Below are 14,679 nucleotides of genomic sequence, written 5' to 3'. Positions count from 1 at the left end.
TTATCATAATCCTCGGAGAAAAAATTTAGAAGAAAAGAAGAAAAGAAAGTTAGGTGGTAGAACCCGTTGTGGATCGACTCCGGCGGTACCACCGCCCCACCGATTACTACCTAATAACAGCAGTGTTAGGCGCTGCTGCGTTCCGGTTTGAAGGGTGTGGTAAGGGAGACAGACTTTTCCGAGGCGTTCCAGCTTAGTCCTCAGGGGTAGCGGCGCATCTGTGGCCGACCTCAGGTGGAATTATCTAATCCTATCTGGGGTTGATTGCAGATGTCCATGGGCGGCAGTAGCCACTTACCATCAGGTGGACTGTATGCTCGTCTGCTACTCCTATGTTATAAAAAAAAAGAAAATATCGGTATAATTATAGGTACTTTATAGCACTACCATTATTTTAATTAACTATCAACTAACAAGTTGTAAAGAACTTTCTTGTAATAAAGGCATCGATTACGATACGAGCGAAATTAAATCTCATTAAAGTGTCTCCGTAGCGTAAAATCGTCGTGACTGGATTATATCTTTCTAGTTTATATAAAATTATTATTGGTTGTTAGTCTGTACAAGTTAGTAATTGCGTCTTTGCACGCGGGAAAATCGGTAAATGCTAAAGTCGTCTAAAGGTTTACTTACATTTTAAAGTTTATTTCAAGGAGTTCATAGGTTTTCGCTGTATAAATAATGTAACACCTAGTTGGACTTGAGCTTTTACGAGATCGAATTTACCAATTCCTATAAATGCTAATAAGCAGAAATACAACATTCACAGAACACAAGTGCAAAGACCAAACAGCCCCGGTTTTTTTGTAAATATGTTTGCGACTTTTTGACACCAATATATGTACATATTACGTATACACGACAATTGATAGCAAAATGTGAAGTTAACATACAAAGTTACGAATTATTCATAAATAATTTCCGGAATTGATCCTAAAAAATACAATCTAATAGGTACCTACTTTGACTCATTCACTTAACCAATATTTTGACTCATTGCACGTGGAATATAAAAAACATATTTGAACGGAAGTTTCTATAGCAGAATAAAGTGTGGATAGCTACAAAAAATGAGGATTGTTGGAAGTGTTGGAACTGATTTAGTCTTATTAGCCGCTAAGGTAATAAGACAATGAGGACGCCGGCTCTATTTTATACGTGCAAAAAAGTGTTAGCACTTCGCACAATTCTTTGCCTATTATCGGCTGACGCTGAGTTAAAGAAGTTAAAGATTAAGACTCAATAAAAACGTTTGCCAGTCTACTTTTCGCGCTAGTGATAAAAGTAATTTTCTTTTTTGAACTTAGGAGGCAATAATTCCAATAAATCATACTTATACGTTACTTTAATGAAATACTCCTTCATAGTTCATAACCAACACTGTTCGGTTATTAGGAACTTAATCTATCAATTTATATAGGTAAACATGCAGATATAAGAAAATAATAATACGTAACACATAACTTGCTACTTAGTTATTTTTAATATAATATTAACACAACATATGAGCCGATTATTAAGTTCTTTTGAATATAGCTTAGCCTACTAAAATCGTTAAAATTACCAACTTTTTTCGGTAAGTCCTTATTATGAATATCATAAACAAAATATCAGGAAGGAAAACTAAAGGTAAATAAATACAAAACAGTCATAAGTATAAGTTGATAAGAGCATACAAAAGCAAACCACGGATTAGCGACACAATAGATTTAAATAAAACAATAATGTCATTCACATGTTTAAGCGAACGTTTGGGGTATCTGAGTGCAACAGCACTGTAAAAGCAATTTGCATCTGCACGGGCGACTTGTGGGAAAGGCATTGTCTAGAACTAAGGCTCGGGTTACACAGCCAACGAGAAAACGATAATACTTACAGACTAATATATAAAAACAAAACACTAAATTAAAATAATTTGACGTGACAATGTTTTGTAGCTTAATAAAATATTTGAAAGATAACTCACCGTTCCGCCGCCCGAAGTCCGCTGAATATAGACTTCTCTTAACATTTCCCGGTTTGTACTTACTGTCTTTAACACAGTTTTGAAATTTTTAATTCGTCCCAACTTTAAAAGAGAACTTAACACCATTAATAAGTATTTATGTATCAATTACTTGAAATAAAACGTATGAGTGATTGTTGAAAGAAATCACTGTATATCTAATAGTGTAGGTACAACGTCACTTTTTATTTATAAAATTATTATTTTGTAACTATACAGAGCACATTAATACTTCACTATTACTACTACACGACACTACTCAACTAATGTGAGCTACCTTCTTTATCCTACTTATTCTTTTATGACAGATAAACGAGCATCATACATCTATTATTGCATTAGCGCCTTCGTAACAGATTTTTCCTGATTGAGGATTAGAGAGATCGAACCTATGAGGTGTTTTTCTTACGTACGCGGAATAGCTGTATTTTCTTTGGAAAATGACTACTATCTTGTCTTTAGCCGTGGGACAGACGTAGGATGATAATGATGACGGTCTTTTAGTTTTAATTTTCACATTCTACGCGTGATTTGAAAACAAAACAAAAAAGGGTTCCGTTTTTACCCTTTCAGTTCGGAACCCTAAAACAGCTAGGTATACTGCCCCTGTAGTAAACTGAGACTGCAGTAAAACACTCCATATTAGCGTAAAAGCTCTTCTCTCTCATCGTTAACAGTGAAGGAAGGGTCTAAATATCAAAACAAAACACAACCGGCTATTGTAAACATTATTTACAAACTGCATCCGGACATTCATGACGACAAACAAATGGTAAATGCGATGATCGCTAGGTGCCTTGGACTTTGGAATACAAACACGTTTTCAAAACATCCTATCCTCATAGAATTTTTGGTCCAAAACTATATATTTATAATATAGTTTTTACAATTTGGTAACTAAGTATAAGTAGATTTATCAAATTAGAAGTTAATTCATCTACTTATCAAAAAAACTAAATCTTAGGGTTACAACACACTCCCGTAAGAGAAATATTAATTAAACGTGAAGATTTCTGAAAAACAGAAGCAGAAACCTAGACTGTCAAGTGCTACATTAGATACCTACTTAGTCGGCTGCAATTAATAAAAAAAGATTCGTAGTCTTCATATTTTTTTATTACATTAATAAATATATCGAAATAGCATAATTTGCATAATGAAAAGCATTTATGCTATTTCGATCGGAAAATAAAGTACCTACTTCATAATAATCGGGTTTTCAAGCATCTTAAGATAAAACAGTCCCTTTTACAAATCTGATTAAGTAAATATAATGTAGTAGATATTTAATTCACTATCAACAATAATTCACGTCAATTTTATTGTTACAGACCAATTCTAGAAGAATGCTCTCGCTGTGAGCATGGACGCGCTTACGTGGTTGTCGCTTGGCCTGCAGCTGGCCGCCCTCTGCTCGATCGTGGGCGCGCTGCTGCTGTACCTCCTCCGGAAGGTCAGGGTCGCGGAGGTGCTGCCCCTCGACAGCGCCAAGACCGTGCTAGTCACGTCTGTTGACACCGCGCTTGGATTGCAGGTACGTTATACCGGAGTTTACAATTTATTTTCTTTAATATCTATCTTCTAAAATGTGTGCTCAACATAATTATATGCAAAACATAAAAACAATTTAGCCATACAATTTTATCTTTCTAAATATTTTGGCTACCTATTTTAACGAGACTCAAGCAAAAAAACCTAACAGAAAATTGTATTGTAAAAGCGTGAGTTGTATCTAGAAACTAAGCCCTTTGATATTTAAAAAATAAAAAAAACAAAAAGTGTATAAACGCGAGCCTGCGTAGATATACCTTCTTAGTGACGATTTTTAACATTGTGCACCTCTCATATACTAATATATTATGAAAAGGAATCTAAATTCGTATAGTAAATTTTATATAAGAACATAAAAACTGCATATAATTAACCATACCCGAGACAGAAATCTAAATTTTATACGTAATTTACGTGTTACCTAACCGGGAAACGAACCCGAAACTATTAGACAACATTAATAACTTGCGTACTTCTCATCTTCAGATAGCAACATACCTCAGCGATAAGGGATGGCGGGTGATAGCCGGCTGCAGGCAAGGTGGGCTCGGAGCTCGTCTAGCGGACTCCTGGCTGCAAGCGCACGTGGCTGCCACGCCGGAAGACCAGCCCCCGCCCAGGCTGGCAACCCTCGAACTGGATGTGGCTAGGGAAGACCTGTTGGAAGAAGCGGCGAGAGCCACGGCGCAGCACTTACCGGCGGGTGAACATGGTAAGATAACCATAACGATAACGAAACAACCATGCGCATATGAATGTAGCATCATTTCAAATTCCTCTGAGTAAATATTATAATAGAATACGTCCATGCCGTCTTCACCTTATAAGTACTAAAAATGATAGCATACGTGTTATATGGTTTTCACACACATTTTATTTATTTAAAAAATCAAAACTGGACTTTTTTTTTAAACACCTAATTATGTTATTAAACTAAAAGCCAAAAATGGATTTAAATTTTATATACTTACATGCATATGATGTACTTAAATAAATAATAAATTTATTAATACAGAAAGTTAAAATTAAAGCAAACTTTATACACTCAAAATAGAAAACGTAATAATCACAAAAAGTAGTAAAAAACGTGCACTGCCCGGGAATCGAACCCGGGTCGCAAGAATGGGAATCTTGCATGATACCACTACACCAGCAGTGCTTATTGCGAAACGTCGAAATAAGGCTTATATATGTATTACCTCATTATATTTGAAAAAAAAACAAAAATATTCCTTTTACATACATACGTCCTATACTCCTATGTAAGTAAAAATACTTCATAGGAATAAAATGTTTAGGAACGTATAAAGTTCAACTTAACTACAGTACTATACATGGAACGCCATCTATCGGGAGTACTATCAATAAAAGGAGTTACAGTCCTCAGCTAGCTACGCAACCATCTCGTTTTATCAACACACTATAGATGACTCTCGTAACTAAATATAATATCTAATATGGTTGGGATAATAAGTGTTATTCTTATTTTTTTTCTATAAATAGCGCTTATTTACGTAATTGTCTAAAAATATTCTGGATTGAAACATATGGTGGAAAACATTTATACAGGACATTCCAACTTTGTCCTTTGCATCTGGCCTACCTGAGATAGGACTGTAATTCTATCTAGGGCTATTTGCAGATGGCACTTATCATCAGGACTGCATACTCGTTTTTAATATAGAAGTGTCTATATTCATAAATACAACTTTTCTAGGAATATGGGCGGTGATCAATACAGCGGGAAGCAGTGGTCGAGGCGGCGCCACGTGCTGGGAGAGTGCTTTGCGCGCCAACGTGCTGGGTGCTTTAAGGGTTGCCAGGACCTTCGCGCCCCTGCTTGCTGCGGCCGCCGCCGACCATGCTCATGCTGGACGGCTTTTCTATATTGGTAATGTGCCTTTACGTACTCAAGGCTAGGTATGAAACTGATGTAACATTTCATGAATATAGAAACAGCGAAGTAACCGGTACAATTTTATTTAAATTGATATGTTCCTAGACTAGTCATTTACTCTGCTGCGTAAAAATAAGACAACTGTAATAAAAACCTACCGTCTCATAATAAAGTAGTCTTGATGAGTACCTACGTAGATACTGTTTTTGAATTTTTGGAAACATCCACCTTATATTTTTTCGATGTGACTTAGGTATCAGACTTTTGAATTTTTATAGTCGAGCAAAGACCGACAAAAAACCATATTTTTAGCAATCTACTTATACGTTTTAATACCTGTATTCAGCCAATATTGAATGGATTGTCCATCGAGCAGTAAGTTAGACATAATATTTCTTTTAACTTCTACTAAACATGTTCCTTTTAAACCCCAGGATTGACATCAGACACGGCGTGCGAGAGTCTATCCCGGTTGGAGACGGACGCGGGCGAGGGCAACGCGGTGGCGGCGGCGGTGCGGTGGGGCACGTGGGGCGCGGCGACGGCGTTACGAGCGTCGTTACGCGCGAGGCGACTACACGTAGTACTGCTACACGCACCGGACTTGTCGGCTTCGGAGATATACGCACCGCCTGCGCAGCTCACGCCGCCTAGCCAGCCCGCAAGGTAATTTAAATAGGGACTGATCTTTACGCGCCTGTATGTTATGCTATTGAACTTGCCCAACTTGTATTTTATATCGGATGGACACCGTGCTTGTTTAGGCGGACATTTGCATTGCACGAACGACCGCAATCATACTAAAAGAACGATACCCTTGGTATCAATATTTAATCAGTCGACCCATACCTGGCCAATTATTATTACAGGAAAACACAAAGATTTCTTAGGTATCTTTTACAATGTCGATCCTCATTGTAAAGCTAAGTACAATTATATAAAAGTTATTTAGGCTTGCGTATCAACAAAACTTTAAGCTTTTATTTCGGCAGCAAAAGAATGAAATCCTTACATTATCATCCAGAAGGACCATATCCATATTTTAAACACCTACACGCTCTCGATACGCATTGAATAATTCTACACACTACTTCATAAAAATGACATATCGAAATAAAAGATCTAAAGTGTATTTTCTTTTTTTTTTAGTCGACCAGAGACACCAAGCTCAGATGTGAGCACAACTACAGCAAGTTGCGCGGTGACCATGCCGGGAGAAGCGGCCGAATACAGCGCCAAGGTGCTCCCGTCCAGCGCTCTAAAGGTCCTAGAAGAGGCCCTTATCTCCCCATCACCCAGAGACTCCTATTACTTGAAGATGAAACACGACTCTTGGTTCACGAGGATGCCGTCGCTAAGAGTCGCGCATTAATTTTTTGACTTAATTCTTTTTTATTCATGTACTGAATCTAACGGTTGGAAGATGTGCTGATTTCAAATATGTAAATAAAAGTTTATTGAAATCTTTGAGACATACACTTACAGTATTGTAATTTACATGTTAACATTCCAAAATTTATATAAAGTCTATCGGTAATAATAATGATTTACGTGTGTAACAATATCAAAATATATGATATTATTATCTTACAACCGTTCGATTTTGTATATTTTATACCCTTTTTTACAAGGAACTGAACAACTTAATTCGAGCTTTAGTTTTTCACATATAACCTTAACTATGAGTTATTTCACTACTGTTACTTGATTCAGATTTTGTATATGAACTAATTTTAAGTTACTATTCGTAAACTAACACGAATGGTACGAATTACTGTATCAAGTCACAAAAGTGCACATCTAAATTCAGTTTTAGATCCAAAGAGATTATCAGGAATAATTTATACTTACACTTAGGTACTTAGGTATACCACGTTTTATATCGTAATAAACACTCGCAAATTGTAATTTGGGGCTGATATTATATACGTAACTTTTATACATCACCTGTGTTTATATAATTTACATCACTATTCATATTTACCTAAGCATATATTCGTATATAACACTCGACCTGCTTTCCTTTATATCGAAGGCACGGGAAAGTGGATGCATTGTGCCAAATTGCGAAGGTACTGGTCTTTATATTTTATATACAAAATAAATGTATTTTACATTTTGCTGAGGTATATCATTTGTAGTCCTTAATGGTACCTCGCACGAATGTATAGACGAATGTGGTAATGTATCACAACGATTGCGGTATTATATTGTTTTTGCTTTAAAGCAATTGATGGGAGGAGCTCACGCAGTGCCAATTATCTACGAGTAGGTTATTGACTGCTTGACAGTTATCGGGGAAGTGTTTTAAATTTACGAATGTTTATTTCACACCCATCTCATTAATCTGATAGTAAAAACATAACTTCACTACATTCAAATGGAACGCAGCGCGAAAACAGTTGGTCACGTGACATTGGGAAATGTGACGACACAATATTATAATTATCGAAATTATGTTGTGTTATATAACATAATGACGTCACACGATTCAACATATTTCATATTTTATTATTAGAGCTGTCAAGTAGCCAATTTCGAAAAATTATTTAACTGAGGAAGTTGCTTGTTAACTACAGCAAGTCCACTAAAGCCAGTATATCTACTCAATAAATAATAATAATCATGATTGTTCGTATATCGTAGCTATGGATGTATACTGCTCGGCTGAAGGGGGACATGTAGCGCCCTCTACGCTACATACTTTTTCGTGAGTTTGTAACCGTTGATAGCATTGTTCTAATGACCAACGTTATAAATTCATCATGTAAATAATGTTTGTGTTGTATATTAAAACATTTTTCTTAAATTAATGATGTTTTATTAAAAATACCAGTATGGTAGATATCTGGGACAATATCTTTTACAACTACCCTCAAATAATATCGTCGGTCTGTCACAGATAATATTAATTTTCTGTTCGTAATAGAATACCTCCTGTGCAAGAGAGCAGAACATTTGCATTATTTTTTAAGAACATAATGTAATCGTACATTTTAATGTAGTCATTTAAAACATAATTGAATTTAGTTTTATAGTATAAATTTTATTTTAAAAAATCATTGTTGTCCTTACATATAACTTATATTACAAAATTATCCTTATTTTTATTCTATAGTACGAAATCCTATTATACGATGCACAGTTATTTTCATTATTCAGACCTCTGTTGTACTGAAACTAATATAAAGTCTGTATTTAGTTTATGACACATTTTATAAAATTCGGAAATATACAAAAAAATAGATTATAAATTTGGGGAAGACTATTTACAAAGTAATGTATTATATCTACGAAATCACAGACAATGTGTTCATTACTTCCTATAAACTATTAGTTACAGCTTTGAACGGATTCTATAAGATGAGCGAAGTTCCCCCATAATATAGGTCCAGAAGTGCAGACTGTGCCACCACCCCGGGACTCTTGTGGCAACTGAAAAAATAAACAGGTTATTATATTTTTATCGGCTCTCCGTACTCCGCATCGTTGTCATGATATGACGTCATACTTTTGCATTTTTTAAAAACACTCTTTCATAGAAAAAGTAATGTGAAATCGGCAATTAAAAATATATTTAATTACGTCGCAAAACTTACGAACCATCCTACACATGCCCAAATTAGGGACACCATCCTTCTAGGTGGGCGTCGAATTCGTCTATGATCCGTAACATATTTTTAGTATTGTCATACAGTCTTTTTTTGAATATAATTAAAAAATTTGAAAAATGAATTCTACCTAGTAATCAAAATATATTTCTTCGATGACTAACAATGTGATGACACGTTGTGTTTATGTGACGGTGTAACTTTTACCATTAACTTTCCATCTTATGAACCTAAAATCATAGTTATGTGCTTACCGCTCGGTTAATATCTCCAACACACACCCAATAGTCAGCCACCTTTGTGTCTTGACTGTTGTGCATCTTGTGGGCGACTGCTACGGCCCATTTTGAGTGGTCATTGTGTGAGGTGAAAGACATCTTGGCTATTGGGAACTTGAGACGCTCTATGTTTCGAACCCTGGAATTTGATAAATGCTATTATCAATAAATAAAGAAACGAGAACTAAGGGTGGATACAAGTATTTCATGCAACTATCTATATACAGGCTGCATTTTTAGTGTGCCTTCAGGGAATAATCCGAAACTATGACAAATTGCGAAAAGTGCTGAAATGAGTTACGAAACCGATTTTGATAAATAAAAACTAAAACATCATCATATTTTTTTTTTCATTTTCAATCAGTTCATTTTGAAAAAACAACACAACCTATATTATTTTACCACTGGGTAAGCGACACTATAAGAATCAAATTCTAGAAAGTAATGATAAATGACAACGACAAAAAAATATAAACGTACGCATTAATATTTTTCTGTCCGTGTAAAAGCATACATTGTGCAAAAACCAGATTTTAATATTTCAGGCATTTACAAAATAAGTTCTTCCACAAAATGACTCCTACAGTGTTTTTATATCTCTTTTATATGTTGAGGTGAAGAGTGAAGAAGTGGCAATAATTTTAAAATTGCAGAAACATTATAATTATTTGAATATATTAAAGTTCTACTGTATTATTAACTCTTTGTATTAAGGATAAATTTAAAGTCAAAATACTCACTGGAAATTCCTCGTGCACTCAGAGTCAAGGGTTCCCGGTCCATTCGTCCATGACTCCACTAATAGATCAGATTGTAACACCTCAGCGACCAAACCACTATAGAGGTCGTCATTAAACATCGCACTCTTTGCGAATGATAGGAATTTACGTCCAACGAGAGTTTCAAAACTTTCTATGTGATACCTGGAATTCATAAATAATTTAATTTGAATATCCTACGTTTTAACTTATTTTCGTATTCTATTAGAACTGCTACTCTTACTCGCTAGAGACTGCGTAAAATAAATGTATGAAAAATTTTACAGCGCCTCTGATGGTCACTCGTAGAACTATAATCCTTAGTATGAGCCAATACGTAACTCAATGATGTAATGGTAAACAAGTAATAAAGTCATTGTAGTTATGTTAAGCATTCACTGTCTCCCATGTAAATAGAACAATATTATCCATTACTAATAGAAGAATGTTATCCATAAAAAATAGAAGAGGTTTCCTACCTAAGATTGGTTACAGCTATGATATGAATACCTCACATTTTAAACTATAAGATACTGCTGTTTTACGCAAATTTATATGTATAGGTAAAAAAAAAACAAAATCTCACCATGGTGACGTGTCAATGGTCTTATTTTTGACCACATCAACTAAATTAGGTAACTCGCTATCAAACTCTTGTGGAATGTGACTGTATACTATCAATGGTTCATTATATTTCAGCTGAGTGGCTATTTGATTCAATGTCGAGGTCTGCACAGACACACACAGGAAAGATTGTCCATACTTCATACCGGTTGTTGGGTAGCTGTAGGAACTTGTGTTGAGACCATTCACTGGAAATGAAAATTTTGTAATGTGAATAGCAGAACAGTTAAAGGGTCATTGTAACTCCAAATTGTAAGGAAATCCTGGCTTTGGAGCCACAATCGTCGCTAAGGGGAGCTAAGTTGCAACTGTCCTCCCTCACTTACAGAATCAAAAATTGCCTTATACATTGAATTTCTACTGTTGCTAAGATGGGCCTCTTCCTAGAAATGCTAAAACTGATGATGATGTATGAAACAGTATCATACATCAGCTGCCCCTGGATGATCGGCAGACGTCGCCCTTGATTAGAGGCCATAATTTTTAATAATCCATCCCGTTCTAAATCAATACTGACATAATAGTAGGTAATACTGGTAAATTACTCAATTTTATCTTCAATCAACTTTAAACAACAAAGGTTTCTAGTGATGTTTGCAGAGGTCTACAGTCTACACAGTGAATTTTACCATAACTACTTGTTAAGCCCATGCACAGAAAAGACGTAGCGAAATTGTTACTCACTATCAGGTACTGGAGGAAATCTAGGCACAGAGTGAACCAGCCAGAGAGAAGTAAACTTATCTCCCAATATTACTCCCTTTGTGTGCCCACTCTCCACCCTGGTCTTCATGAACTTGGAATGCATCTTACACATCTCTGCTAGATCGTAGTCATCATAGTACTTGTCGCCTAGCTTAAACTTCTTGTACTTTTTCAGTCCTTGCTTCATTTGACCTAGAATTAAAATTTTTAGAACCCCATTTAAAATAACTAAACTCGACTCCAGTACTGCATGTACGAAGTAGACCTATCCATCGTTAATTTTAAGTCCGTACAGTAAAACAGATATACGACAGGTGCACGATCGTGTGTATCGTGTGGGCGCACGACGCTATGAACGCCCGCTTGCAAACTATTTCTTCAAATTACTTGAGTAGCGCCAGTATATACCGCCTGGTGCATACAACGGACGCCAACGGCGGGTTCAGGCCGTCAGGAGCGGATTTTCTATTATATTACCATAAATGGTTAAAAATGTTTTTATTACCTCTATATTTTTTTTTTTAATATAAGAGTAGCAGACGAACATGCAGTCCACCTGATGGTAAGTGACTACTGCCATGGACATCTTTAATCAACCCAAGATAAGATTAGATATCCCTACCTGAGGTCGGCCACAAATATGCCCCTATCCCTGAGGACTGAACTGGAACACCTCGGAAAAGTATGTCTCACTTACCACACCCTTCACACCAGAACACAGCAGCTCCTAACACTGCAGTTATCATGCAGAAATAGGTGAGGCGGTGGTGCCACCGGAGTCGAACGACAAAGGGTTCTACCACCTTCGAAAAATAATATAAACCCAGCTCCACCCAAAAATTAAAAAAAAAATTATTGGTTTACCTCTTTTGCTTTTGGAGTACATTTCAGCAACAGAATGTAATATATCAGGCTGAAACTCAGTAGCTGGAGGCTGGTCATTGTAAACTAGAGAAATTATATTCTTATCCTAAAACAAATTAATTAGTAATTACACATTTTATACCATAATTTAATTAATTTATCTAGAGAAATTATATTCTTATCCTAAAACAAATTAATTAGTAATTACACATTTTATCCCATAATTTAATTAATTTATCTAGAGAAATTATATTCTTATCCTAAAACAAATTAATTAGTAATTACACATTTTATCCCATAATTTAATTAATTTATCTAGAGAAATTATATTCTTATCCTAAAACAAATTAATTAGTAATTACACATTTTATCCCATAATTTAATTAATTTATCTAGAGAAATTATATTCTTATCCTAAAACAAATTAATTAGTAATTACACATTTTATCCCATAATTTAATTAATTTATCAAAAGTATTTTTGAAAATACATCTCTCTTTCTAAAAATTGTGTAATTGTTTAATACATTTAATACAGTCATACAATCTTTTGATGATTCATACATACATTTGGATTATTCACTTAACATCTTTAATGTCTCGACCCCTCCTACGTATAATATCATAACTGCAAAATGACAACTTAACAGGAAAGCATTTCAAAGTTTCGAATATGCTAAAATGCGAATAAAATCTTCATTTCTGCAGGTGTCTCTATGAAATTTAGTATATATATAGTATTTTATACGCTTTATAACATTACTTGTGTCGATAAAACACATTAAAATAAGGCAATTTATGCAATAAAAACGAAAAGGTACTTTTAGGGTTACAATATTATACTTATGAAAACATACTTCAAATTGCAATTCTGCCCAAGATTATATTTTAGTATAAAATAAATGAAATTTATTATTAATTTAACATAAGCATTATAAATTAAAAATAAGTAAAGCAAAGTGGCAAAACTGAATGTATATCTTTGTTTTTACATTACCGTGTATAAAGGAGATAGTGTTCGCCCAACCATAGAGCGAGGATCACTGATGGCCAGATCAGACATAATCCAGCCCCCTCGCAGCTTGGAGGGAGTGAGATGCATATACGCTACTCCTCTACGAACCAGAGGATTCAGATGATTCTTTTCTCTTGGCAGCTTGTATATGTAGAACCTGTAATATTTATGAAGTAAATCACTTCAATTATTATATAATTTAGAAGAAAATATAAGTAGATAAATAAATAATAAATTTACTGAACAGAAAAAAGCATCCATTTGATGTCTGGCATAAAGTTATAAAATAATAACACGTTTTAAAAAAAAAAAAAAACTAGGTTCTATTTTACTTTTCAATATAAATTCTTTCTCTAGGTGATAAATAATATTTTTGAATTATTATTGGCAACTGCTTTGTATTTAATTACATTATTTTATTTCCATTAGTAAACAATGAAATAATAATTGTGACTAATGTATAATAGATTCTTTGTTCTAAGTTTACCTACCATTGATAAAGACTAAAGAGCAATGAATCATTTAAAATATGTTTTCCTTATAACTAGTCTATCTAATTTACGAAAATTAATTTAAATTTAAAATTAGAATCAATAAACTCACCAATCCACCGGTTCGCCCTTTTCGTTCCTACATTGTGGTGTAACAGCTATACATCCATTCAAATATAGAATATAAAAGAATATCCTAAAAATATTACTGGCCATTACGACGCGTGTTCTTCTCATGGAGTGCTGATAAAGTAATAGGACGCGCAGGAAACTTGTTGCTCATTTGTTTATGATGTCATGCAAAATGATCTAAACATTGACGAAAAAATATCAAACAATGCCTTGTTTATACAACAAAGCCAGTCATTGTTTTCATTCATTACACCAGTCAAAATTTAAGCACTGTCCCAGTAAGTAAGTGATTGCTACATTGTTTGTTTAAATTCGTTAAAACATTTCAAAACAACTTGTAACATAAATTAAGTTAAAATCCAAAATATCGAATTCTAGAATGACAACTAATTGTCATTGTCACATGACATTTACATGAATCGTCCAAAAATTGAAATGCGCACGCGCATGCCGTAAACTTACTGAAATGAACATGAAATACAATTAATATTAAAATCACATCTTTTAGAAGTAATGGACAACCAATAATATAATATACATAACAAAATGTTTTAAATATTTTTATTTATAACTTGAATGAGTAGAGCTATATTGTTTTATGTAATTTTTATGTTAAATATTAACAACAATAAAAACCTTCAAAATTCTATTTTTATCGCTAACTTTAACATTCGATATTGACAAGATTCGTTCCACGAAACCTCTTTTATTTTCTAGACAGAAGTAAGAGACTTATAAAAACTGTTATG

General features: G+C 34.3%; 2 protein-coding genes and 1 non-coding gene across 3 annotated transcripts in view; 1 reads left to right on the top strand and 2 right to left on the bottom strand.

Moving 5' to 3' along the window:
- Positions 1 to 6,990, top strand: part of LOC140757263 (uncharacterized) — a 75,096-nt gene extending 68,106 nt beyond the window's left edge. The window contains exons 2-6 of the mRNA XM_073093257.1: positions 3,337 to 3,539; positions 4,043 to 4,268; positions 5,274 to 5,447; positions 5,888 to 6,119; positions 6,603 to 6,990. Of these exons, the coding sequence (XP_072949358.1) occupies positions 3,369 to 3,539; positions 4,043 to 4,268; positions 5,274 to 5,447; positions 5,888 to 6,119; positions 6,603 to 6,825 (1,026 nt within the window). The 5' untranslated portion in view covers positions 3,337 to 3,368 and the 3' untranslated portion in view covers positions 6,826 to 6,990. The remainder of the gene's footprint in view (positions 1 to 3,336; positions 3,540 to 4,042; positions 4,269 to 5,273; positions 5,448 to 5,887; positions 6,120 to 6,602) is intronic.
- On the bottom strand, positions 4,645 to 4,715 carry TRNAG-CCC (transfer RNA glycine (anticodon CCC)). Its single transcript has one exon. It is a non-coding gene; the product is annotated as a tRNA-Gly (tRNA).
- A 6-nt stretch (positions 6,991 to 6,996) lies between the features above and the next one.
- LOC140750393 (deoxyribonuclease-2-alpha) lies at positions 6,997 to 14,270 on the bottom strand. Its single transcript, XM_073087545.1, has 8 exons — positions 13,911 to 14,270; positions 13,290 to 13,464; positions 12,294 to 12,399; positions 11,409 to 11,621; positions 10,687 to 10,912; positions 10,083 to 10,265; positions 9,319 to 9,481; positions 6,997 to 8,888 (listed from the first exon to the last, which is right to left on the bottom strand). The coding sequence occupies exons 1-8, from the start codon at positions 14,033 to 14,035 to the stop codon at positions 8,787 to 8,789; spliced, it is 1,293 nt and encodes a 430-aa protein (XP_072943646.1). The 5' UTR covers positions 14,036 to 14,270; the 3' UTR covers positions 6,997 to 8,786.
- Between the last annotated feature and the right edge of the window lie 409 nt (positions 14,271 to 14,679).

This window comes from Epargyreus clarus, unplaced genomic scaffold, assembly GCF_041222505.1.
Source record: "Epargyreus clarus isolate Ecla_fem2 unplaced genomic scaffold, WU_Ecla_fem_2.2 ptg000001l, whole genome shotgun sequence".
NCBI classification, from domain to species: Eukaryota; Metazoa; Arthropoda; class Insecta; order Lepidoptera; family Hesperiidae; genus Epargyreus; species Epargyreus clarus.
The sequence above is the reverse complement of the archived record's forward strand: the minus strand, read 5'-3'. Positions and strand labels throughout refer to the sequence as shown.

Coding starts and splice junctions, on each gene's coding strand:
- LOC140750393 (XM_073087545.1), bottom strand. CDS start 14,035: ATGAGAAGAACACGCGTCGTAATGGCCAGTAATATTTTTAGGATATTC. Junction 11,622..12,293: donor GTACTCCAAAAGCAAAAGAG/GTAAACCAATAA, acceptor TTTTAATTCTAG/GTCAAATGAAGCAAGGACTG. Junction 9,482..10,082: donor GAGTGCACGAGGAATTTCCA/GTGAGTATTTTG, acceptor ATCAAATTCCAG/GGTTCGAAACATAGAGCGTC.